The 24,373-nt window shown below is 41.8% G+C and overlaps 1 protein-coding gene across 1 annotated transcript in view; it reads right to left on the reverse strand.

Moving 5' to 3' along the window:
- Positions 1–7,552: 7,552 nt before the first annotated feature.
- Positions 7,553–24,373, reverse strand: part of tcf12 (transcription factor 12) — a 50,240-nt gene continuing 33,419 nt past the window's right edge. The window contains exons 9-20 of the mRNA XM_068739817.1: positions 22,049–22,148; positions 21,533–21,672; positions 20,986–21,127; positions 20,740–20,810; positions 17,256–17,400; positions 14,032–14,105; positions 11,927–11,998; positions 11,243–11,425; positions 8,759–8,873; positions 8,491–8,659; positions 7,902–8,131; positions 7,553–7,695 (exon numbers count right to left, since the gene is read on the reverse strand). Of these exons, the coding sequence (XP_068595918.1) occupies positions 7,553–7,695; positions 7,902–8,131; positions 8,491–8,659; positions 8,759–8,873; positions 11,243–11,425; positions 11,927–11,998; positions 14,032–14,105; positions 17,256–17,400; positions 20,740–20,810; positions 20,986–21,127; positions 21,533–21,672; positions 22,049–22,148 (1,584 nt within the window). The remainder of the gene's footprint in view (positions 7,696–7,901; positions 8,132–8,490; positions 8,660–8,758; positions 8,874–11,242; positions 11,426–11,926; positions 11,999–14,031; positions 14,106–17,255; positions 17,401–20,739; positions 20,811–20,985; positions 21,128–21,532; positions 21,673–22,048; positions 22,149–24,373) is intronic.

The following is a 24,373-nucleotide window of genomic DNA, read 5'->3' on the forward strand; positions in this document are numbered from 1 at the left end:
CTAACACGAGCAGCTGGTTAGTTAACAGAAGGTAGTTGTCTAACACAAGCGGCTGGTTAGTTAACAGAAGGTAGTTGTCTAACACAAGCAGCTGGTTAGTTAACAGAAGGTAGTTGTTTAACACAAGCAGCCGGTTAGTTAACAGAAGGTAGTTGTTTAACACAAGCGGCTGGTTAGTTAACAGAAGGTACTTGTCTAGCAGAATATGGTGAGTTTAAATCCAAGTTTCATGGCAACAGGTGGCATGAAACGCCAGCAGCCTTCGATTTACTATAAACTCCTTTGAGTCCTCACTGCATGAGTCGCTTATTCCCAGTTTATGGTGTTAAATGTCCTCTTTTTTTTTGGTGTTACTGGTAAAGTCTCAGAGGACGATGCCATTAGTAAGTCACTGCTCGCCGGTTTACTCACCGGCGTCGGGATTTTTGCGGCTCTTGTTCAGCTCCAGCAGGTTTTAAACTTTTGTTTGAGAGGGTTTCAACAACCTGCGGAGCGCTGAGAGACTTCACCGCGGCTCCGCTGACCTATCAGTCCCGTGTTGCCTTCAAAGACAAGAGGGACGGCCGCCCCTCCGGGCCGCCCCGGGCCGCCCCGCCTCCTGAATCAAGTGCTCCAACCAGCCCACCCACCCGGAGCCGGCCCACGGGGATTCACGAAGTACTGCTGATAGTTGCTTATAAGAATGTGGGCCGACATAAATAACTTCAGCATAAATACAAAATGAGCTCATTTTACTATTTGAATGACTGATATTCTTTGCAGAACCACTAGATTTGCCCCCCCCCCCCCCAAAAAAAACCCAACAACCTCCAGATGAAAGAATAGGGGATTCAAATAAAAACTACACTGTACTTCAACACATTTATATCAACACGAAGAGTAAACTAATGGTTTGATTCTTTAATTATCAGTTAATTGTAAAAGTGCTTCAAACTAAATGTAGCCTGCTTATTAATTATTTGCAACGTGCATAAATTCAATTGGTAGCGCTTTAAAATTCGATAGCGCCATCTAGTGGTTGGAAATCTGCCCCTGAATGCGGCTGGTTAATGATGGCCTGTGTTGTGGGTTGCTGGGACATGCACTTAGTCCGTGAACGCATCACCAGAGACCAGAGCAGGTGAGCGTCTTTTGTGACCTGCAGAGACGGTGGAGTTCATACATTACGTACAAATGTGGCATTATTCAGCATTATTCTGAATGGGATCAAAAGATTTGTGATTTTATGTTTGTGTGTGTGTGTGTGTGTGTGTGTGTGTGTGAATGTGCTTTTAGAAATAAAATATCTGAAGTGTATGCACACCAAAATTAAGGGAGGCTGGGGATTAATAATCCCTTGATTCAATTTGTGCATGCTTGTTTTTGCTCTGTGGTAGACATAACTTTCAAACAACTATTAATAGTAATACATTTTTAGGTATGAAGGTATTTTTTGCACTTCCTTTGTATTGCCTGCTTTGCATATATAAACTCTAAAACTCAAATTGTGTTTGTTGTGTTTCTGTCTTGATGCATTTCACAGAAGTTGTAAAGGTGTAAGCTGCATGCTGTAAGATAGTTAATGGAGTCACATCAGTACAGAGACACTTAAGCGGGCCTACGGATGTCCAGGAGTAGGTTTATAGTCACTGGACTGAGGGAGGGATATAACTATCTGTGTAAACATTTGCATGCAACACAGAACAATAACAACATATTCTTTCATAAAATTATATTATCTCAATTCTATGTAATTTTCTTTAAAAGAAATTATAAGATAGGATTTGTTTCTGTTCGTTATTTCTCAGAGTCAGAAATTGATAACTGATTTCAATCATTACCCAATGTCTTGTCTTCAACGTTAATTTATACTGGAAGACTTTACTGAATGACTTCACAAATGGTACAATGGCAGTTTGCACAAGCTCAGCCTTAGTAGTTTGGATCCATTCATCCATCCATCCATCCATCCATCTATTTTCCACTTATTATCCTGTGCCAGGTCATAGAGGGAACAGTCTGAGCAGGGATTTCCAGACTTCCCTCGCCCCAGACACCTCCTCCAGCTCTTCTTGGAGAATCCTGCAGGCGTTCCCAGGCCATCCAAGAGACAGAGTCTCACCAGGGTGTCCGAGGTCTTCCCCGTAATGCAATCATTACTGAGGCATGGAAATGTAAACAGTATTTTAATGTTCTAGCTGGCAGAGAAAAACATAACGGCCACTCTGACTTCCACAGAGATTTTAAGAAAATATAATCCCAAAAATATTTTTAAAAAGCGCCATAAACTACATTAAACTGGTCTTTGTAGTGGCCCACTGTTTGTGTCCGCGGAGAGAGAGAGAGAGAGCATGCAGCAGCGCAGCCTTTAATCTGAGCTCTGAGCCACTGTTGGGTTACAGCAGAACACAATGAGAGCTCTGTTCTCTGCTGAGGTGCCATAGCTGGGACCTCTGGGCATGCTCAGAACACAGCAAAGTCTTTCCAATGACAACTTCACCAAATTAGAGCTCTCACAGGCAGCCATTTTTTTTAGCTGCTTCCATTTAATCTTTTCCATTACTGATTTCTGAAAGGCAAAAAAACATTTTGGTGAATTGAATTCATGTGGCAGGCAAAAAATACAACACTGAAGCCAATATTTGCCCATAGACAAACGTATTTCCCGGTCCTTTAAATTGTTTAACTTTGCTCTAGAGACATTTGGTTTCATCCGTGGTGGCGCGGTGCTCAGCCAACAAGTTGGACTTTCCAAAATCAGGAAAGCCATGGCCACAATGGGAAGGACAACCAACAGGTGGAGAACTGCACACTCTTGGGTCTAAACATCTTCTCTTCCTTAAAGTGGGAGGAGAGCAGCTGAAGAAAGCCCAGCAAAGAGCTGAACTTCATAAGTGTTCCATATGAAGCATTTTGCTTGCATCAAGAGCATCCATGCAACAGCACTTATCCAAAGAGCGTGTTGTCTCAAACTACCAAGATGATCACTGTGCACGTGTAAATGACATCACCACCTCTTCAACACAGGAGCAAGAGACCCGAGTGTTGTCTTTGCAGTTTCAAACTGGAGATGGAGACGCAGTGAGGCTGTGATACCAGAAGAAACCAGCATTTCCAAACTGACAGTCATCTGAATAGCCATTACGCTAAATACAACAAGACAATAAGAAAAATGTTTCAGGAAACCGTGACAAGAACACATCAGCTTGCAGGTGTCGGCTGTTTTCTTTGAACTGTGTATTAATTAAAGGTTTCTGAACCATTAGCATGATGTACAGCCGTATGTAGAAAGAAATAACTCAGGAGTGTTTTACTGCAAAGAAAGAAGTAATTCTTGTATAAATAAGAAAAACAACAACAACAATATTTGGTGTGATATACATGAGAACTGCAGTCCACGGTTTAGTGCAGGCATGGGAAAACCCAGGCCCGGGGGCCATATGCGGCCCGTTGGTCTTTTTAATCCGGCCCGCCAAACTTGTCCAAATTATATCATTAAATAAAATTGTATTATAATTAAACCTCATTCATTTGACCTTTTCCCTGTAATGCTGCCTGTAAAAGGCCAAATCCTTTCATGTAATGGCTTTTGCATGTCATTTCTATTCGCTCACACAAACACTCCATCCATCTGTTCCTGGCCCCGCCCATCTGCCAAATTTTAGAACCCATTGTGGCCCGCGAGTCAAAAAGTTTACCCCCCCCCCCCTGGTTTAGTGCCTTAATTTCATTCATGTTGCTGAGGCCGAATTAGTAAATTTAGCATTTATCTTTTTCTCTTTGAAAGTTGACACTCTTCAAATTGACGTAATTAAATTACTACATATTAATTCAGAAAGAATTCACGGAAAATTAAATGAGTTCTGAATATGAATTCAATTTTCTTTGCTAAAAACAGATGTTTCCTTTTATCTGGAGCAGTTTTAAAGCAGGACGCGTCTCTGGGGCTTTTCCTTCACCGAAGTCTGAATGCAAAAAAAGTAGGAAGTCAGCACATGTACAGTACGCTGCTATTACACTTTATTAAAAATAGAAACATATATTCATAGCACTTTTCATACAGACTACAATGGTCCACTGGTATTATTTTCAAAATTGAGATACATACTATAAAACACTCATTTGGCCTAAATACACTGTAGAAATGTCTTTAAAAAAGCAACAACATTGCGGAAGCCTAAATTAACTGTCGCTTCTGAGCTCATCCTACTTCATAATACTTGTCACTTGCCAAAAAAAACCCCATTGAGGATAAAATGCCAATATAGAGAAAAAAAACGAAATAAACATGTTTTGTTCACTTAGAGAAATAAATGCACATACAATTGAGTTTAGAAAAGATGGCACATTTATTGCAACATAAATGTTATTTACATTGTATTTTTCCCGTTAAAAAAGACAGAAAATTAAAATTCCTGTCACTGCCATTTTTGGATGTGCATTAACCTCACCTTTACATTTTACGCAAGAACAAATCTTTTACCAATCAACAGCTGAGCCGAATTAGATGGAAAGCAGACTTTTTAGGAGTGTGGAGCTCGTATGAAGCCTTTTAACGTACTAGTCTATGAGAAACATTTCAGCTTCGTGTTCTTGAGATGTCCGTTCTTGAAATTTCCCGTATTAATGGACAGGTTATTGTAAATAACCATACATTTTACTATCTAATATAGTAAAATAAAGTAAGAAACTTTTTACTCAAAACTTTTGCATTCAAAAATCTAGAAAGAGTAATATTTAGAATTCAAGAAATATTCTTACAGTATTATTGTATAAAAGACTAACTACAGTGAAAAATAAGCCAAATGTTTTTTCTTTTTTGTCTTTTCTTTTTCTTATAATGTACAAGGGAAAGCGTCTGAGAATACAGCAACGTCTAAGTTGGGAACAGAGAGGCAAAAAAAAGACAGCAGTGTCAAAGTCTGCCAACATGATTACAGAACAAGGCCACATTCAGTCAGGGAATACACAAAATAATTGAGTGTTTTCATTTTTACAGCTAATACATTTTTACAAAATGTATGTAAACTCTTGGTGTGGCATCTTTACTTCTCGTTCGAGTCCCTTTTTGTACAGAATGATGATTGTAAATGTGGCAGCCTTGTTTAAGGTGCGTATAGACTCAAAGAAATAAATGGACAAATGGAGAAACATAAAGCATGCATGTTGATATGAAAAACAAAATAAAGCCATGTCTCATAATATAAAAGAGAATCCTGTAAACTGATTTTGTTCTTTATTGTGCTACAGTTCCATGATATTAAAAAAAAAAAAGAATCCATAAAATATCTCATTTGTTTTAATGTGCTGAGTGTATCTGACTTAAAAAAATAACTTCAACCTCGTAAAGCAGGATGCCAAAAGAAATTACTTACTTACACAAATAAACACAACTAAGATTTAATCAGAATTACTGCATTTGAAATGTAATATCTTCAGATATGAACAGATAGAAAATAAAGCGATGTGTTCATCAGTCCAGAAGAAAGTGTGGTCATCGTTTCATTGAGATACATTTAGGAAAGCATTCTGATTAGATGGTGATGCAAAAACAGCCAGGAGGCAAAAAAAAAGACAGACTATGCAAAAAAGATGTCACTGCTTAGACTTAACACTATATGGCAAAGGAATTCAACGGCCAATGAAGTCCACTGTTCCAGTTAAGACACTGAAAATATGCAGGGAATGCTAAGGTTTGCAAAAAACTTGCTCTCTGTATTTTCACTGCTCACTACTATGGGATAAAAAGCCATCAAAAGCTGAGCTTTCAGTGAACCTAGAGTTTGCCATTCGTCTGTCACCTTGACAACACTGCTGATGTTACCCTACTAGGACCCATCGCTACACCGGTAAGTAGCACAGAAGCTGCTCTGAACTACAGCAGCAGAAACAAATACGCTGCTGGACGTTTGGGTCAATCATGTAGCCAGTGGCAGAATGAGATAAATAAAAATATAAATAAAAATCTTTTTTTTTTTTTACCACGGGGCTCCTATTGTCTATTTCTAACACCTAATAATACATTTTACTAGTGTATGAATAGGATTATAAACTGGCCAATAAATAAATCTTATCTGCGCCCAAATATTTTCTCCTCATCTCAGACTTGCTAAAGAAATAACTGGGTGGAATATTCAGTTTTCATGGTGACACTGGCAAACAATAGATCGAGTGAAAAGCTGCATACTCCTGTTTGAAATTCCCCTTTAGAAACATACACTTTATAGCTCAATAACATAATAAATAGAAAAAAGAAACAAAAAAAACAATTGCTGTTACAATGCATTCGTCACTTCAGTTTAGGCACGAGGCAATTTTCACACAAGGTTGGAAGAGATTGCAAAGTCTCTGATTGTTCAGAAGCAACACACTTCAGACGGACAGCAACGTGCTGATTTTTCTTTGAGGGGAGAAATTTGCAGATGGAAACTGGTTTTAGGGAGCTGGACGCGTGGCTCTTCTTCAATCTTAGGATTGGATTCTGTTAGTCTCGTAGTTTCACTTCGAGTGGCGTGTCTTCTCTCGACTGGCGTCACAAACTGTCTGTCTGTCTGTCTGAGTCCTGTCTGTCATGCTGCAAAGCAAGGTCACCGACTCAAATGGAGCAGAAATGATCTGGATCGCCTTCATCTGGAAAAATGAGGGGGGGGGGGGGGGTCGACTGATCAGAAGCGTTTATCAAGAATCAAGTAATTTAAGCTAATTATTGAGTTTTTTAATATTAAAGGATGGGGTTTGAACAACCATCATTCACCAAAATGAAACACCCTGAACAGGGAGCAGCACATTGCCCACATTTTCATAGATTTCTTTTCTTATGTGTTTTCATGTTATATGCATTCTAGCCTCTTAAAACTGCTTTAAAGGTGTGCCAGGTTGATGCATTTAACTTTTAAATCTTTTCTGGGGCAGAATGCCCATGAGGGTTGAAGGTCCAGAAACTCACCAAAGCCAGACTGAAATCCTGTGTATTTATATACAACTCTCCTCATTACAGTGAGGTGAAACAATACGTCATTTAATCCATTGGTTGATCAATATAGATTACACTGCAGCTACATCATTTATCAGGCCACAGTGCCGTTCCAGCTACTTCATAGTGAAGATATTCATTCTTCTCACCTCCAACAAAGTGGTTATATCCTCACCTGGATCTGTTTGTTTATTTGTTGATAGCAGGTGTTGGCAGAGGTAAATTATTGGGTATTATTGGTAAGACAATTAACTGAAAAACAATTGTCACTGTTAATTCAATAAAGCCGTATTCAAAATCACTCACAGCCCAGCGACTATAATTTACCGGGCAGATTACTCCCTATGGAATCACATTTAAATATGGTGGATTTTTTTTTTTATATATATATATTTTAATTCCTGGATCCATACCATAATCTATTGGGATATATTCTAGCCAAATATCTATCCATCAATTTAGGGTTCGAAGATGAAAAATGGTTGTAACTATAAGGAAGGTGTTGACTTTACAGAGATGCTACATCGATCATTTAATCATTTGTAGGAGTCGATGAAAGCATGAATGCTACAAACAATGGTGGGATTACCTGTCTGCTGCTCAGAGGTGACCCATCGGGTTAGATGTGTCAGTCAGAGCTGGATGGACTCCTGCGTGAGCTTGTTGGCCGTCACCGGAGCCTCCAGATGCCTTCTCCTCCTCCCTTCTCTTAAGGCAGGCTGCTTTGGGGTTCAAATTCCGCTCTGTGGGTTCATCATAATAAGAGATTATCAATAAATTTGCAATTATAGTGACACAACTACTACTGTTTACAGCAGTGCTCCAGTCTCTTTTCATGAACATGACTGAATGCGTGAACGCACCAGGCCTTTAACAGCCTCAGTGTTAATCTAGGGTGATTTGCACTGAGATCTTAGTTGCTAGTTTAAAGCTTTCATTAGAATCTGACCTCTAACTTGGTGCTCCAAGTTAAGTATGACAGCCACAGCCTGATGGAGGATGAGCAATTTAGTTTGCGGCTTCTCGCTTTTCAGGTGCAGCTGGCACATGCGGCCCAGCTCCTTGAAGGCCTCGTTGATGTCTCGCACCCTCACGCGCTCGCGGGCATTGTTAGCCATCCTCCTCTCCCGCTCGCGCTCAGCCTTCTGCTCTGGATTTAGATCCTCATCTTCAGTGATGCTATTAACAAGGAGAAAGACTATGATGAATGCCAGATGAATATAATATATATATATATATATATATATATCCTTTTCTCTGAGTGAAAAGACAACTTTTAAAACAAACACACTCAAATGGTCAAAAGTGAATGTGAATGTATTTAAGGCATCAGACCTCCTTCAACAGCCTAAAACCTGATGACATATTGTCTTTATTATTTTTTAGGGACACCGGATTCAGCAATGATTCAGCAAGCCTCAAGACATGGCCTGCTTTCAACAATTCCTACTTCATGGTTTTATTTATTTCTCACACCTAACCGAACACCAGATAAAAGCGCAATGATTTGACTATTTAAATTCAATTTTTCTTTGTACCTTGTGCGTGTGCCTGGTCTAGGTGTCCTCATATTTCTGTCGCTCTCGTCATCTGACTTATTGTCATTAGAGAGGCTATCCTGCATCTCATCCTTGTCCGATTTCTCCATCTTCAGCTCCAGGGTGGGAAGCACTTGGCCACTCAGCCCACTCAGGGCTGAAGAAAGACCTGTAAAGGATAACAGAGATTTGATATGAAACAAACCGTGCCCATCATCACATCGCTGCCACATAATGAGCTACTACGGCTGAGGGGAACGCATCGGACCTCTGAAAGCTTCTATTTGGTGGCTCAGTTCTGTGCTGGATGTGGAGCTGGAGCTGGGCAGGCTTCCGTGGCTGTTGTTCAAGCTGGAAGCACCATCAGCGTGGGATCCTCCCTGCTGCGTTGACAGAAAGGACAACGTCAAGACAGGAGGAAGACGTTCTCTTGAGATGATTCATAAAGGTTTTTCTTGCACAAGAGCATAAATGGAGAAGTAAATAAGTTATAAATGACTTACGACATGTGAAAGGTATTCAGATGTTCAGGTAGGTTTTTGACAACCTGTTTATATTATTAAGATTTCAGGAGTCACTTAAAAAGCTATTTCTTGATAGTTAAATGTGGCCCCTGGTCCAGAGACCAAGTAGTAGTGCAATGCAGAAATAAAAAATAAAAGAACAGGTGGCATAAAAATGCTTCGACCAAAAGGCTCTTTCATCCTATATTCCGAAAGTCTTTTTTATTTATGCTCCATTATCCTCTCGCTCGCTCAGACTTGGCTCTCTTTAGCACTAAACCAACACGTCTGTTTCTCATATCTGTTCTGTTTCAACTTTCAAGAGATGTCAAAATGAAAGAATCCACATTCACAGCATAAAAATGGTACACTCCCACTGTGTCGTACCACAAAGTCCCCTCCCTTCTGAGTAATTCATTTTATTTCCAACCTCAGAACCAGGGAAAAGCAGGCAAATCTTCAATGAGGGTGGAGGGTACCCCCCCCTTTTCTTATGGAATGTGATCCCCAGTCACTATTGGCCTCTGCTAACCCCACCACCCTGAAACGACCCCCCCCCCCCCCCCCCCCCTTCCTCGGCGCTACGCTAATCTTTGCTGTGCTCTCAACAGGTGTCCAAACAACTCTTTGTCTGGAGAAAGAGGAGGGACTCCGGGTCTCTGGCGAGAAACGAACGCTGCCATTTTCATGGCTGGGCCTGATTACCATACAGCTGAGGACTTCCATTCGGGTGGAGGCTGTGGGTTCAGACACACGTTACCCAAGATTCAGATTTCCTGGGTTGTTAAAAAGAAGTGATGAAAAGAGGTGGGGAGGGGAGGGGGGCAGGGTGTCAGCCAAAGTAGAAAGCCTGCGGCTGTGCCATGCCGAGGCTGGTGAGCTCTGTCTGAGAGGAAATGCTGTGTTGGTGCAGGCACAGTATGTTCCGTATCACGACAGTCGGTCAGCCTGACTGCCACAACCGAGTTGTGTTCAATAAGCACATAAAACAGAGCAGTCTGACAACCACAGCAAAGAATAAATAAAACATCTAAAAATACAGAATGAAAGGAATCAAACAAGAAACTCAATCTGTGCTCTGATAAATTAATCTTGACAATAAAGATTCCAGATGTGGAACCAGAGAGGACGTTAAATCGATCCTGATAAGAAGCCGGAGCAGAGAACAGCGCTGCTTTGACAACCATGCCAACAAATGGTAGTGAGTGCTTTCTGGTTAAAATAAAACCCTAAAGAGTCCAAAAGAAAACATCAAACAAATGTTTTCACGCCTTTTTTTTTTTTCCAGGAAAAAAAATATTGTGCAAAGGATAACTTATTTTGTGTGTGTTCAATATCAGCTGGATGTCTAACAGGAGAAATAAGGAATGGAATCCATTCAAATCAGTCAATCAACAGAAAAACAAACTGATCAGCAGCAGTTTTTATTACTCTGGTTTCAGACGCTCTTCTTAAAGCATTAGTGAACTGAATAGTTTAAGTTTTGTACTCTTTCTTGGACAAAATGTGTATAGTACGATTATCTCAGCTATTTGGACATTCAAAAAAGCTTTACAGCCCAAATAAGTTATTTTAAATTTTGAGTGAATGTAATGTTAATTACCATATGATATCAATTAATAAAACAAAACGATTAATCAAACATGCTGTGTTTATAATCTGTCTATGACGTCTTCCATTTTTCACAACCCGAATGCTTCCAGATAGCAATTTGAACTTCTTGGAAATAATCTTTTGCCCCTCAGTGTGCGACCCAAATGACTTCCAAAGACCTCCAGATCACTTCACAGATGTGTTCCCAGCTCTTGGCTGTGAATGAGATACCTCAGACAGAAAAGTGTGCCAAGATGCCAAGATTCATCTTTGCCTGAGATTCTTGTTTCTCAAAAGCTTTACAGTTTCACTGAACGTTGTGCAACACACCAACAGGCTGAGCACCAAAGCATAACTTCACCTCATCGGGCCTGTTTTTCCTCTTTCCCTCTTGTGTGTACAGCCACTCTCAAGAGGAGGGTGAGCTTTTGGCCAGCCATTACACTTATGGAAAATATGCCGGGCTACATTCAACTGCTCATGTGTGGAAAATGTCTATGTTTTTACAGATGGCAGTGGACCTGTCTCAAACAGGTGGCTAAGGCTTGTGAAGTTTGAGAAAATAACATGAAGGAATGCAGCAAAAATATGTTTTTGCCTTAAAAATATCAAATATCCAGAATACACGTAAGTCTAGAGATTTGAAGATTTCGTACCATCGCTGCTGTACGACTTGGAACCAGTGCAGAGGCGGGGAAGTTTGCTCCAATTGGCCCATTTTGCGTCTGTCCCAGTAGACTGTGTATGTCGCTGGGCAGACTGGCAGTAGAGCCCACTGCGTGGTTCCTCAGAACAAGGATTGCATCATCCAGTCTATCCAGGCGATCCTCCATTCGAGACTGGAAGGACCAGTGGGATTGAAGAATGAAGGGTTAGGGAGGGGGAGAGGAGAGGAGAGTAAAAGGGGGACAGAGCGGCTTAGTATAAGCACATTAGGACAAAAATTGAAGACACTGATTGCATGGTGTGGAAAGAAAAGAAAAATACATCTGAAATAAAAGATAAAAATGGCAATTCCAAATGAAAGATCAACTGAGCCATTCCAGCTTGCGATGGAAAAATCAACAAATGTCTTCCTTTGTGCTTAAAATGCAAACAGATTCCCACTATCCACTTGGAGTGCATCGACAATTAATTTAAAATTGAAACTAAGATGATTACTGCAAGCTGGAGTAGCTGAAAATGACATAGACAGGACAATATGGGCAGGCAAAAAAAAATCAAACTGAAGCGCATTCCGCTGTGTGGAATGTGGACTCGAGGCTGAACTTGGAAAGAAAGCAAAAATGAGGAAAGACATATGGAACACATAACGAGTAAAGGCTCTATCTAAAGTGTACCTCGCAGACATCCTTTAAGAAAGACATGGCATCCTGGAGATGCTCATGTAACTGCTGATGAACTCTGTTTTTCTGGCAAAGTCAGATGAGAATAAAACAGGATTATGAGAAAGGATCAGTATCTATAAATACTAGAAACACACTGTGGATAGAGATTGTTTCTGTAAAGACAAACAGACAGGACATGCAGGAACTGGAGGGATGCACGCAGCTGCTGACCATTCACTTTATGAGGATGAAAATGTTTATTGTGTACGCACTTTTACTACCTCTTTCTACAGCACTGGTTTAGAGGACGTGCGAGACAAAGTTCAATGCATCAAGGTTTCTCCCACGTTGTGTTTGTATTAATTATTTTAGGTGTGAATCAGCAGCACAAGACAAAGTGCAGGTGGTTGTGCTTTAGTGGAATCTCTGGCGTATGTTATGTGAACAGACCACACCCAAGAAAACTGCTCCAAGTCAGCTGTTTGCATGGCCCACACTGCAAGACATTTACTTACTTAGGCTTTATGTGCAAAAAGCACAGAACAAACCAAAGGTGATATATGGTGAGAACAGCACTTCAGGCGCCCGTTTGAGAGCCAGACCAACAACTTTAATTTATACTGTCAGCTCCATCAAGATGAGGTAAAGTCCTCACCCGTATCTATTGGTTGGTTGGTTTTTCATTAGTAATACACAACAACTACTGAGTGGATTTTGGACTTGGTGGACGGACGGTACATGGACCAGCCAAGAACCCAGTAGAGATTGAAATAAATCCAGATAAAGGGCTTGAGCATACACTACAATTATTGCACTGATTCCACACACGTTGTTGGCGGGGTGGGGCATGGTTCAGGCATGCTGGACAGATGTGTCGGATTGTTGGGCCTTGGTGGAGGTATGCGTTCCGCTGAGTGCCATTCTAGTTGTATTTATTGTATCCAGCTGTCTTTCCTTATACCCAACCCATATGAACCAATGGGGCACCTTGCAGGAATGTTCAGGGGGTTATCAAAGCCTCTTTCACAGAAACGAATACAGATACTCTCTTTCTGTATATAAACTAAACTGTCTCAAAGCGACATTCAATTACAAGATTAGCCATTATGGCTGCAATGCAATCTTCAAATGGCATGTTTAGACATATCACTGTTTCCTTGAACTGATTAGATTTTCAGAATCTACTCAACTACCATGGAAGTGTGAGCTATGAATACATTTCAACACAATATCATAATGAAAAGTTAGTACGTATTTGAGCCGTCCTTGATTGACTACGAGGGGACTCGTTTTATTCACCAAAAACTGTAATGGAATCTGTTGAAAGTAATGCAATGGGAGAGGGCGAGAGAGAGAGAGAGAGCAGCACTAACCACTTTAAGATAAAACATTAAAATGTTGGAGAGGCATGCTGCAGCTCTTTATCTGCGTTGTATCAAGTTAAACAGGAAATGAATTGAATTTACAATAATTTATCAGCAGCGGCTGATCTTCAGGTTATCTGATGTGATTCATTTGACTGCTTAGCTTCACTTGTTTGCTCTTGCTTATCTTCGGTGGCCATGAACAGTCAAAACAAAGTGGGAGACAGGGTGGGAGGAACAATCTAAATGCCGATCGTCGATGGTATCCTCACACGGGTTTTGCTGCTTGACTGACACTTGAGTGGCTGCGTCCCACATTTTGTTTCTTTGTGAGGGCTGATGATTTAGAGCTAAACACTGGCTTCGTCTTTGTTACAATTCTGCCCAGCACAATTTATTTCTAGAATTGCTGCGTTTGACTGAAGTGCATGATGTATGCATCGTGTGGTGGGGGCTGGAGGAAAGCTGATCTGTAACTCTGGTTGCATGGCAGCGGAGGAATCCTGGAGAAGCGGTTCAGCTAACAGCTGCCGTCTCCACACCAGCCCCCGCACCCCCAAAACTGTCATCCCCATCCTGGCCCACAGACAGATGGCAAGCCCCTCGGGACAGGTATTGTTCAGTTTGGTTATTCCTCCACCCCCCCCCCCCCCCCACTTTCCTCAGCAGTGTTGCCAGACAAGGATCTCCATGTAATGCTAGCTCAGTACTTCATGGGTAGCATATCTAAACTGACACTGACAGGGAGCTTACCAGTGAGTGGAGGGAGTTCTCATAGTGTGGAGAGGAGGGGCTCTGCCCAGCCGCCCGGGGCCACTGGTTGGTACCTGGTGAGTAATAAAGAGATAAAGCAGAGGTCAGGGTTAGTCGCAATTCATTTTCATATTCATTTGACTGACGGCTGCATCCTGCTGCTCTGGCTACACTGAAGAAACAGCCGATTTACACGCACAATAACATCGAGGAATAACTGACGTCCTGATTTTCTGCTTTCTCGTTATTCCACACATATTTTTTTTTTATCTTTTGGGGCTCAAGGGCATCACCTCCTGATGGCTGGACTGCATCCCGACACACAAGGCAGTGGGGGGGGGGGGGGGGGGGAATTTATCCAGAACCCACTTACACCCTGAAATATAGGCTGTATCTGCTACAACACACAAAAGTAATGCAAAGAAAGCTGGCTGGTTGCGTTTTTGGTGCGTGACCTTCATCAAGGTTTTTAAATCGGTAAATATGTCAAATATCTGCGTTCAATCTGGCGTTGCAGAGTTAACTTTCCCTTTAATTTTCATCAGTCAAACACTCATTTAGCTCGTACTATATTTTACAACGCACACATCTGGAAGCATCGAAGTAAAATTGTTTCAGTGATAATAGCTTGTCCCGTGAGGCCAGGTTTCATATGAAAATGTTTGTGTTTTTTTCCATTCTAAATGAAAGGAAGACGTGAATTTGAATCACACAATGAGAATGTGGGGGAAATTAAGATGTTTTATGTTGTAGATCACAGCTCACCTTTGTTTGAAGGAAACCAACTGTGGAGTTTGTTCATTTTTCTGAGCCAAAAAAAGCAAATCTACAGGCCAGTGCAGGATATTTGTGCAAATGAGAATGAAATTCACATCTGCTCATCACATTTCTAGTTCCTGCACAGCCACTATACTTTAGTCCTTTTTCCAAATTGTAATCATCCAAGTAACGTGCCTGTGTAACATGAGGAAAAGCATTTGACTATAAAATAACCTTTATGGACTAAGACAGGAACTGGACGTTGCTGGTTGATTACAGAACAGCAGAACTTCCCAGATCACAGCTCTTCCGGTGTATCATTGTGGAAGGATCCCAAACCCGACCTACATCTTAAATGGAGTCCACTGTAGCACACTGCAAAGGGAGAGTTCACTTTGGTTGTTTATCATTAATGTTTTCCTGAAAAAGAATTCGAGCAGACAATAATTTAGGTAATGATTCCGAGCAGAGGAGCCTTGGGAGCGCTGACCATAATTTTAGTCATCCTTATGAAGAATAATTCAGATCCTGCACAGTGTGGAACAAAAAATTGTGATCTTTGAGGCCTGGTGGAATCCTTATTCGCCTTGTTCCAGCTTTGTTAACGGGATAGTTTTCAAAACAAGCAAAAAAAAAAACAGACACAAGAAAAATAGCACAGACTTCACGGCTCGGGAAACAAGTTTAAAATGAAATAAGTGTTTCCATTAATTCATTCCATGCCATGTGTCATTGCTGTAGTCTGGGAAAAGCCTTGCAAAATTCCGATTTTAATTAACAGACCATTAAGAGTGACTTTGGTAGTGGAAATGGAAAAGCCTGTACTGGAGCTGATCTCTATCCCAGGTGAGTGAGACAGGAACCTCTGCTGGCTGGCGGCAGTGAGGAATTATCCCCACGTACAGCAGAGAGGGCTAATTGAACAAACCCGTCTTTACTAATGTTGCTATATATCAGTGTAATCCTAATGATAAATGGATTTCCAACGGCGAGCCAAATTTTCTACCAGTTTTAAAGTATCGCTCGTTTTCTAACCCCAGAAGCGGAACGAGAGCACCAATCCCAGATCTGCTCGTTTCGCAGGATTTATTTACGTGAGTTCGATTAGTTTAATTAAAGACTTGGAAATGAAATAAAGACATTTTTCTATCAGATAATCTTGATGCATTACTTTTCTGACCATGCGTTGAACTAGACTAAATGATGCGGATAGGCTGCCAGGTATGCATGCTGTACTGTAAATAGGTGAAAGGGGGAGATGCCCCTCTGTGAGGCTGAGTCACAGCTACCCTCCTCCGCCCGCTGGCAGATAAACGAGGTCTAATGCAGCCCGGTCCGACTGCGTGTGGGTTGGGGGGTGAAAAACAGCTGTCCTTGGGGCATGGCAACAGCTGAGGATGAGGGGGGGGGCATACGTACAGCTGTCACCACTCTATTGCCACACATGACACAACTGCCCACAAAAACTACACACTGGGCTTTCCCTCGTTGGCCGCACTCATTCACAGTCCATCACGCTCTCTGCGCTGCAATCACATTTATCAATCTATCTATTTATTATTATTTACATGTATTTTTTACCATTACAAAAAAAAACTAATTTGTAAACACGAATTTCTTTATGCGTTCACGCCACTGTACAGGAGGAAGGATGGGTGGTTTTTCAACTATTGTCCTTGTTTGTTTTGTGCACTGCGTGATTGGATTTCAGTGGGAGGGGTTTAAACTGATGAGACTGGATCCTGTAAAAAATAAAGTCTTATTATACCGAAGGGCAAGCGTCACAAGAAACTAGATGAGTCATGAAGCCTCTGGTAAGACTTAAAACCTTCCAAAAATACAATTCAAGAACAACTTGAAACATTTCCATGACAATAAAATGCACCATAAAAGTCACAGGCCTTACATTATCATTCTGGGGTGTTGCCATTCAAAGCTCATTTCTGTCACTTCAGTCTGCGTCAAAAATTATTCTCAAAGTATACGTCAGCTAGATCTAAATTTATGATCATGAATAAATACCCTCGTAAAAAGCTGACAGACAAAACTGGTCTGTGATGTCATGGAGAGTCGTCATGTAGAAGGTCCGTATCCAGGATAAGATGGGCTTTAATTTAGAAAGGATTTATATAAAAAGTGTTCTGGCATAAATAAAATGTGGAGCTTATGTGTAAAATTATTGACGCTTTACTATTAAAAGGGATATTACATTTTTATTTAGGAAACATCACACTCGCTGCTTAGGTTTAAATTAATGCAACTAATGTGCCACAAAGTAATTTAATCTTAGTCATATTCACTAAAACCTCTTAATTGGCTTGGCTCCATCGATGATTAATCCATGTTTAATCTTTTATCGTTTGTCTGTGACGGATTCTTAAAGCCCTCATAAAGCAGTTTAAGTGACGCACATGTTCCCTTCTAATACCTGGTGTAGGTGTGTAGGAAGCGTTAGTGGGCTCTACCTGGCCTTGCAGACGGGGTGCCGGCAGCGGTCACCACAGTCCCTGCGGGGGCAGCGCCTGCAGCGGCTGTCAGAGGTGAAGGAGAGCCCGCGGGGGTCGACGGGTTGGATGGATAGCTGCTGCTAGTGTGGTCAGGTGAGTAGATCTGAGTCCCAAAGAAGAGATGAGAGAGAAAAGCGAGATGAATCACAAACGCACCATCAGCAATACGACATAAAAATAAAATGCACATTGCTGGTTTTGCTGTTTCTTCAACTTTTAGCTGTTATAATCTTCCTGTCAAACATGCGTCTTCAGTTATGAGGATTTTACTGCCAGGATTGTCATAAAAGACTCTCAGTGATTGTGTACGAGTCGTTAGTCATCTGTGATCACAGCACGACTGAATAAAGTAGACCATAAATTATATTCATTTGACGTCTCGCTGTGCATCCACTTCTACACGACATAATGAACCAACATTAGCGCCACGGGTAAAACGCTGTGCGTCTGAACACCACCTTTAATTCTGAGTTGGAGTATGTAAATCTTTTTAACTTTAAATCGGGATGCGCCGGTATCAAGCTTTAGACCTGCCTCACTCACAGTGTGTAATAATTCACATTATGAGCAGAACCATAATGCCCCCCCCCCCCTCCATCCTCATACATACTTTTCTCCACATCCTTTAAACCTTGTGTTTAAACTAAGCTAAATAAAAGTTGTGCAGCAAGCATACCTCCCAATCAAGACAAGTACAAGTAGCCAATCACAGCAACCAGCCCATACAATCAGGCGTCGACAAAATTTAGTCCAGTTCACCCATCGACTTGAGATTTAAGCATCAGTGCTAAATAAACACTTTCCAGCCATTATCCATTTACTACTTTGTGTTTGTCCAATTATACTCACAAATGGGTTTTTTTACCAGTATATTTAGTTTCACACTCGTAATATAAATAGGGTTAGGGAAGCTTCAACTCGCATAAACAGAACAGATAAATCACAAACAGACGCACTTCTAGTTTTATACAGCAAATGTATTGCATTTCTAAGAAATTAGTAAATCAATCTTAAAGTGACATTTCACAATAATTAAATCAGCAGGTTGAATCCTCGTCACATTCTAAATGTGAGTCAGTCTTCAGGGGTCAGAGGTCAGTGTTGTAACCAAACGAAAACATCCGGCCTTTCGGTTTCTGAAATGAAATAAATTATATCCTCGCAGTTACTTGTTAAGCTTAAAGCTTTATAGGAGAGAGCCCCCCCCCCACCACACACACACACTTTTATAGGAAGTTATTATTCCTCTGTGGCTTCAGAAAGTGCAGATGGCCAACCTGGAAACCCTGTTAGGCCGACCACAGTAAATCTCGGGGGCTGCCTTTCATTTTCACCGGATATTATTTTTCAAGCCATATCAGAATACTGCATGATTTATCTGCTGCTTATTTTGGTACGCTCCAAATTTCTCTGGAGCGAATGCCTGCATTTTCTGCCTATTGTCGCAATTTAAGCTGGAGGGACAATGTCCTTTCTACAATAGACACTACGTAGCATCAGTATTGTATCCATGCATCCTCTGCTAAGTTTCACTGATGTCACTGAGTTTTCGGATGACATGTCAGTCACAATGGAATGAAGAGATTACCTCTTCAGAACCTCCACCGGGATTTATTTTGTTCAGACAAATGCTGAATTAAGCACCGACGCATCCCTGATCTTTTCTTCTTTGGAGCCAGAGGACATTGTGCCATAATTAAGCATGTCTCCGAAAACTCTGGGTCTAACTGTTGGATCCCGGCTAATTAGCAGAAGAAAACAGCAGATGCACCAAGATTTCTCTTCTAAATTAAGACCAAATGAAGCTTGCAGGAAACCGCTCGACTTCTGTAGAGATGAATGAATGAATGCACTCGTTATTGATAATCCCCTTATTTAATCTTGATCTCTGGGCTTTAGATTTTCAATCAACTTAGAGTTTTGGGATAGAGGCGTCACTGAAGTATGCGACATAGCAAGGAAGAGAAGGGTCGACTGTTATCTTTGGAGAAAGGAATTGCTATTTATGCGTTTCTATACTCTGGGAATGCAATGTTTACCTGAGCTCAGCATTTCCACTCTCAGATACACAACTTGGTCAGAATCTGTGGCAGATTAATCATAGTGTTGGAGACCAACAACACTCTCATAACATTTCCCTGTTGATCAAAAGCAGGCTGTTTTTAACTGTGACTTCTGACCAGATAAGGCATGACTTTGTACTCTTTTCACTCAGTGGCCACTAAGACTGCTTTTAAAGTGAATCATGGCTCATTTTAATGGAATAAACGAAGCCCCGCCCCATCATCAGTTACACTCCCGCAGGCGGCATGGGGCCAATAAGCACGGCCAATTTTAAAAGGCGGAGAACAAAAGCTTCCCAAAGGGCGGCCCGTGGAGTTGAGCCACAGCAGTTATAAACTCCCCTGTGCCCCCTGCTCTATCCACCCGCCCCCCACCCCAGTCCAACCGTGTCCATTTCAATGAAGCTTTGTCATGCTAATAGTTGGAGTCTGCGAATATAAAGGACTTCATTTATTACTATCATCCCTTAACGCTCATATTTTGTCCCCACCTTTGGTAGAAAATATTCCTCCTGAACATAGAGCATTCAAATAGAACAAACTTAAAAGACCAATATTTTCATGCATACATCATGTCTAGTTTTGTCTACACAATTTTTTTTGACAGTATCTAAGAAAATTTTGGTGAAATTTAAAATACTTCTTTTTTTTTAGCTTATAATAAAAGGAATTTTAAGCAAATGGTAAAAGTGTTGATTCAATTTTACAGTTTGTTAAATTCAGCTCGTCTTTTACACCAATCACGACATCACAGAGACTGAATCCAAATATGACCAACGGTCTACCAATCACAACAGGAAGACACATTTATTTCAATTAAAAACCTCTATGACCTGCACGAACTTGAACAGTGATGTAACGGATCCAGCGGTGTGACGTGTAATCAACCGGCCCTTGGAGTATTATCAATTTACAATTCCCTTTCTTGAATAATCTTAGTTTAAACCCGCAATGATCCGGGCTTAGGTCAAAAAAGGTCTTTTTTAATCAGCAGTCAGTATAGCATTTAAATCCCTGCATGATGAGAGAGAGAGGGAAGGAGAGAGAGTACAAGTATCTTGTTTATGATCAGGTATTGCAGTAATGTGTTAAGTTTCACGTTTTCTGCATATGTCTCTTTGCGGATTCCAAGTGAAATAAAAGTGAACACCTAGTCAAGAAATGAAGGCAAAGATCCATACAGGCGACCAGAAACTGACAGAATCGGACAGAATCAAGCATACATGAAGAGCAAAGCTCAAACCATTAAAGGTTCACACGGATTTACTCTCATTGATGACAACTCTGCTTCAAATCCAAAACCTTTGAATTTCCCTTTCTTTAGGGTCGCATGGTGAAATAAAGAGATGTTCAGGTCAGCTGGAGGGGCAGTAACTCACCGAGGCCAGAGCTTTGCCCAGTGCATCTCCAGTTTGTGAGCTTCCAGTGGGGTTCCCTCGATTTGCAGCGGCTAAGAAAACACAGAGGGAGGCTTTGTAACAGCAACCGCCAGACAAATGACGGCGCACAATGCAGTTTCCTGACTTGCTGCTCTTTACAAAATGATGTCCAACAGTGATGACATTTGGGCAGCATTGAATTGGTCATTCTGAACAGGTATCTGAACTGTTAACACAGGAAAGTACCAATGGCTCCATCGGATGCGCTGGCGGACGGCGTGTGTGCTGCGGTGACAAATGGGGAAGTGCTTGTGTTGCTTCTGTGGAAACTGGACATGGGAGGAAGACTGGCAGTGATGTCTGGAGAAAGCGAGTGTGCAGGGTAATTCTGGAAGATGAGAAGCAGAGACACTCAGAATTCAGTGAAAGTTACTGAGGGAGGGGGGCAGAAATAAAGGGGGTTAGGGGAAGAAATAAGGGGGGGGGGGGAGGGCAGACAGCATCTGTAGGCTCCCTGTAAAGCCTAGCCAGCTGAAGGCAGGCAGGCGAACAAGAGCAGATCAAACACTGGCACAAAGAGGGTCAGCAGTGCCCCTCCCTGAAAATAACCAGACAGCAACTTCAGACACACACCGTCTTGACTGGGTGGAGGCCCGAAAAATAAATTAGGTGCTGCATGTCCTCGAAAATTTATGTTAGGTCTGTTGCCCAAGTGTGATGCAAAACAGTTACTGGCGGCCGTTTATCACCTTTAATTGTGCTGGGGCTACACCAGCTGAGAGCTGCTGCTTACCAAGCGCTCGTGCGAGTGCAGGCTGCTGTAGTTTCCCGACTGAGGCATGTGAGATGAAGTTCCTGTGAGCATCCCTCCGTAGCCGGGCTGACTGATCCCATTGGAGGAGTTCCAAGGGTCAGATGAACTGTGGGTGCCATCTACAAAAAAAATATATCTTTGTTAACAACGTGCACTTCAGTTCTGACACTGCCAGACAACTTGGGGGTCATCCACATCCAACTAGTACTTTCATTCTCTCCCGGGGACTGAAACACGATGCTCGTCCTGAGCACAGCTGAGACAACGAAGCTTCGGCCAGTAAAGGAGTTGGTTTTATTGTCGAGTCTATCATACTGGACAAATACTGGACGATGGTAAGAAAGAGAAAATAACTTTTTGGTAACATAAAAAATGTCAGCATTGAAGGTAATTTGGAACATTATTATAATCCTCGCAAAGCTTGTGGTGAAAGAGTACAAAAATATTAAACTGTGTTGTACTGCAGAACCACAAGGTTCTTCATTTTGAACCCACCAAAGAAAGTGCTTGCAAACATACTGCCGGAGGGTTTAGGGGAGGAGTAAGACGGTGAATCTCGGTTGAAGTCTTCTGCGTTTGGAGACGGTGCATACACCTGCCATGAGAAAAAAAAAAGAAGCTATTAGCGAGATAGCCCTCGGCTGATCATGCAGCACAGCATTGTGGGATCTATCCAAATGATTTGTGTAGAACACAGATGCATGGCTGTTGCACACTGTCCGGTTCAGGATGATGCTGAAATCTTCAAAGCAAATGCAAAATTCAATCATCACTACAAATTTAGCAATAGGATACTAACACACAGGCACGAGTAAAGACACATTTAGTGTAGCTAGTGCCTGAACCACAGAAAACACTGATGACTAGCAAGCCATCAAGCTCATGAGTGCAGAAGTAGATTATCAGGGATATTTGCATTTCAGATCAACAAAGCCTCTAATGGAAGTATAATGACACTCACTTAGATGCGGACTAAACGCCCGGCAAATTACAGCATTCCCAGAGAGAAAGAAATCAGATATGTGGCACAAAAACAGCTGGCTTTGCTTTCTTTATCTTTCTACCTCAGAGTCGGTGATTTAGTGAAAAAACGAGGCAGAATGGGCCTGACTGGGGGTGGAGGATCAAAGAGGGTGGCAGTCAGACACCAGTGATGCGGTCTCTGACTCCATCCTCTCCAGATGCAGGGAGGGAGGGAGGGAGGGAGAAAGACAGAACAAGGGAGGGAAGGGAGAGAAAACCTTTGAACAAATCCTCCTTTCCCACAGATGAGGCTGGTTGACCCCTGTGTCACACCGTGGACACAGGTTAAGGCCAGATCTGCAGCTAGAGTCCACCTGAACCCCCCCCCCACCACCACCACCACGCACCGCACGTAGATAAACTCCTCGTTCAACAGCTGCACGTCGCTCAGGCGAGGGGTGGGTTGAGGATGCCAGCGGTTGTGACAACAGCCACAAAAGTTGTTTACTTGCTTACGTAAGTTGTTTTACGACACAGCACTGATGGGAAATATGCCACACAACCAAAGCATGCAAATTTAAACACCCACTCGCACACGGGGCACATGGGAACAGAATATCAATCCAGCGAGAGTCGTGGCTGTTGGGCCGTTCTGAATGAGCGCCGCTCCAACGGGTCGCTGTCTGGGTGTGTGATTAAAGTGCTCTGGGAGGGGCGAGGCTCTCAGGGGTCCTTTGGTTTCCACATGTGACCGAGGTTGATGGCAGTCCCACAGCGGTCTCTGGTTAGCCTTACGCTGGAGCCGCAGCTCAGTCAGATGCGGAATGGGCAGCATATGGCAGCGGATAATGCTAATTGTCCTTTTTACCCTGGACTAACCAGTCAAAGCATTAATAAACCATACCAAACACTGGGTGTCTCTCTCATTCCGCCAGCCTCCAGAAGACAAGGTCCGCCTGGGTTTTCTTTTACAAAGCCATTAATTAAAAGCCGTCACTCACAGGGATTAGCGGACCAACACAGAGCAACACCAGCGGTTTGAGTATCTTTTATTAAAAGACGAATTCCCATCTGCACTCTACCCTTCAGCAGTGTTCCTACGGTCTTAACCAAAGCGCTCTAGCTGCAAGGGGTTGTTTAAAACAAACCTATGATATGGCATGTCTATCAATACACTCCTTCATGACATAGTGAGTTTTTATAGCTGTTTTTAGAATTACAAAATAGTTTAAATATTCCAACTGTTCAGCACATGTTGGGTTGTCGCACCTCTTTTTCCATTCATTAAATTGGATCCCACGGTTACACAGTCACTGCCTCACAGAGACGCTGCATCACGTTGCCCAATATGACTCAAAGGCAGTTTTGAAGCTGCTGCACCAGCAGGGATGAAACCGAACCAGAATGATTAGCTCTGAGCACCGAGAGATTTCATTTAATGAGTTTAGAAACTCGTAAAAATCAGCTTGTTTCATATACATGATACTTTATTTGATCTGTCAAACTAACATTCAAATGTCAATCTCACAAAGAGCAACTTCTGCTGGCAGAATTTGGGTATCAGGGATGTTTTAAGCGAGGAGATACTCCCAACACTATGAGCTTGACAGGAACATGCCCCATCTGGCTGAGTTTATGAAAACGATCGTTCTGTTAAAATCCTAAAATAGCTTCTCACACATGAATTCACAATTACTAAAACGATTAAAAGTCAATCTAATGCATTTACATGGAGCTGAGCATAAACAGTTAAATGCTCCCACATGCAAATAAATTAATAGCATGACTTATTAATTAACATTATTAGCATACACAAATAAGACAGAAAATATATCATTAGATCTTTAATCTGCCGTC

The sequence above is a fragment of the Brachionichthys hirsutus genome, chromosome 1, assembly GCF_040956055.1.
Source record: "Brachionichthys hirsutus isolate HB-005 chromosome 1, CSIRO-AGI_Bhir_v1, whole genome shotgun sequence".
NCBI classification, from domain to species: domain Eukaryota; kingdom Metazoa; phylum Chordata; class Actinopteri; order Lophiiformes; family Brachionichthyidae; genus Brachionichthys; species Brachionichthys hirsutus.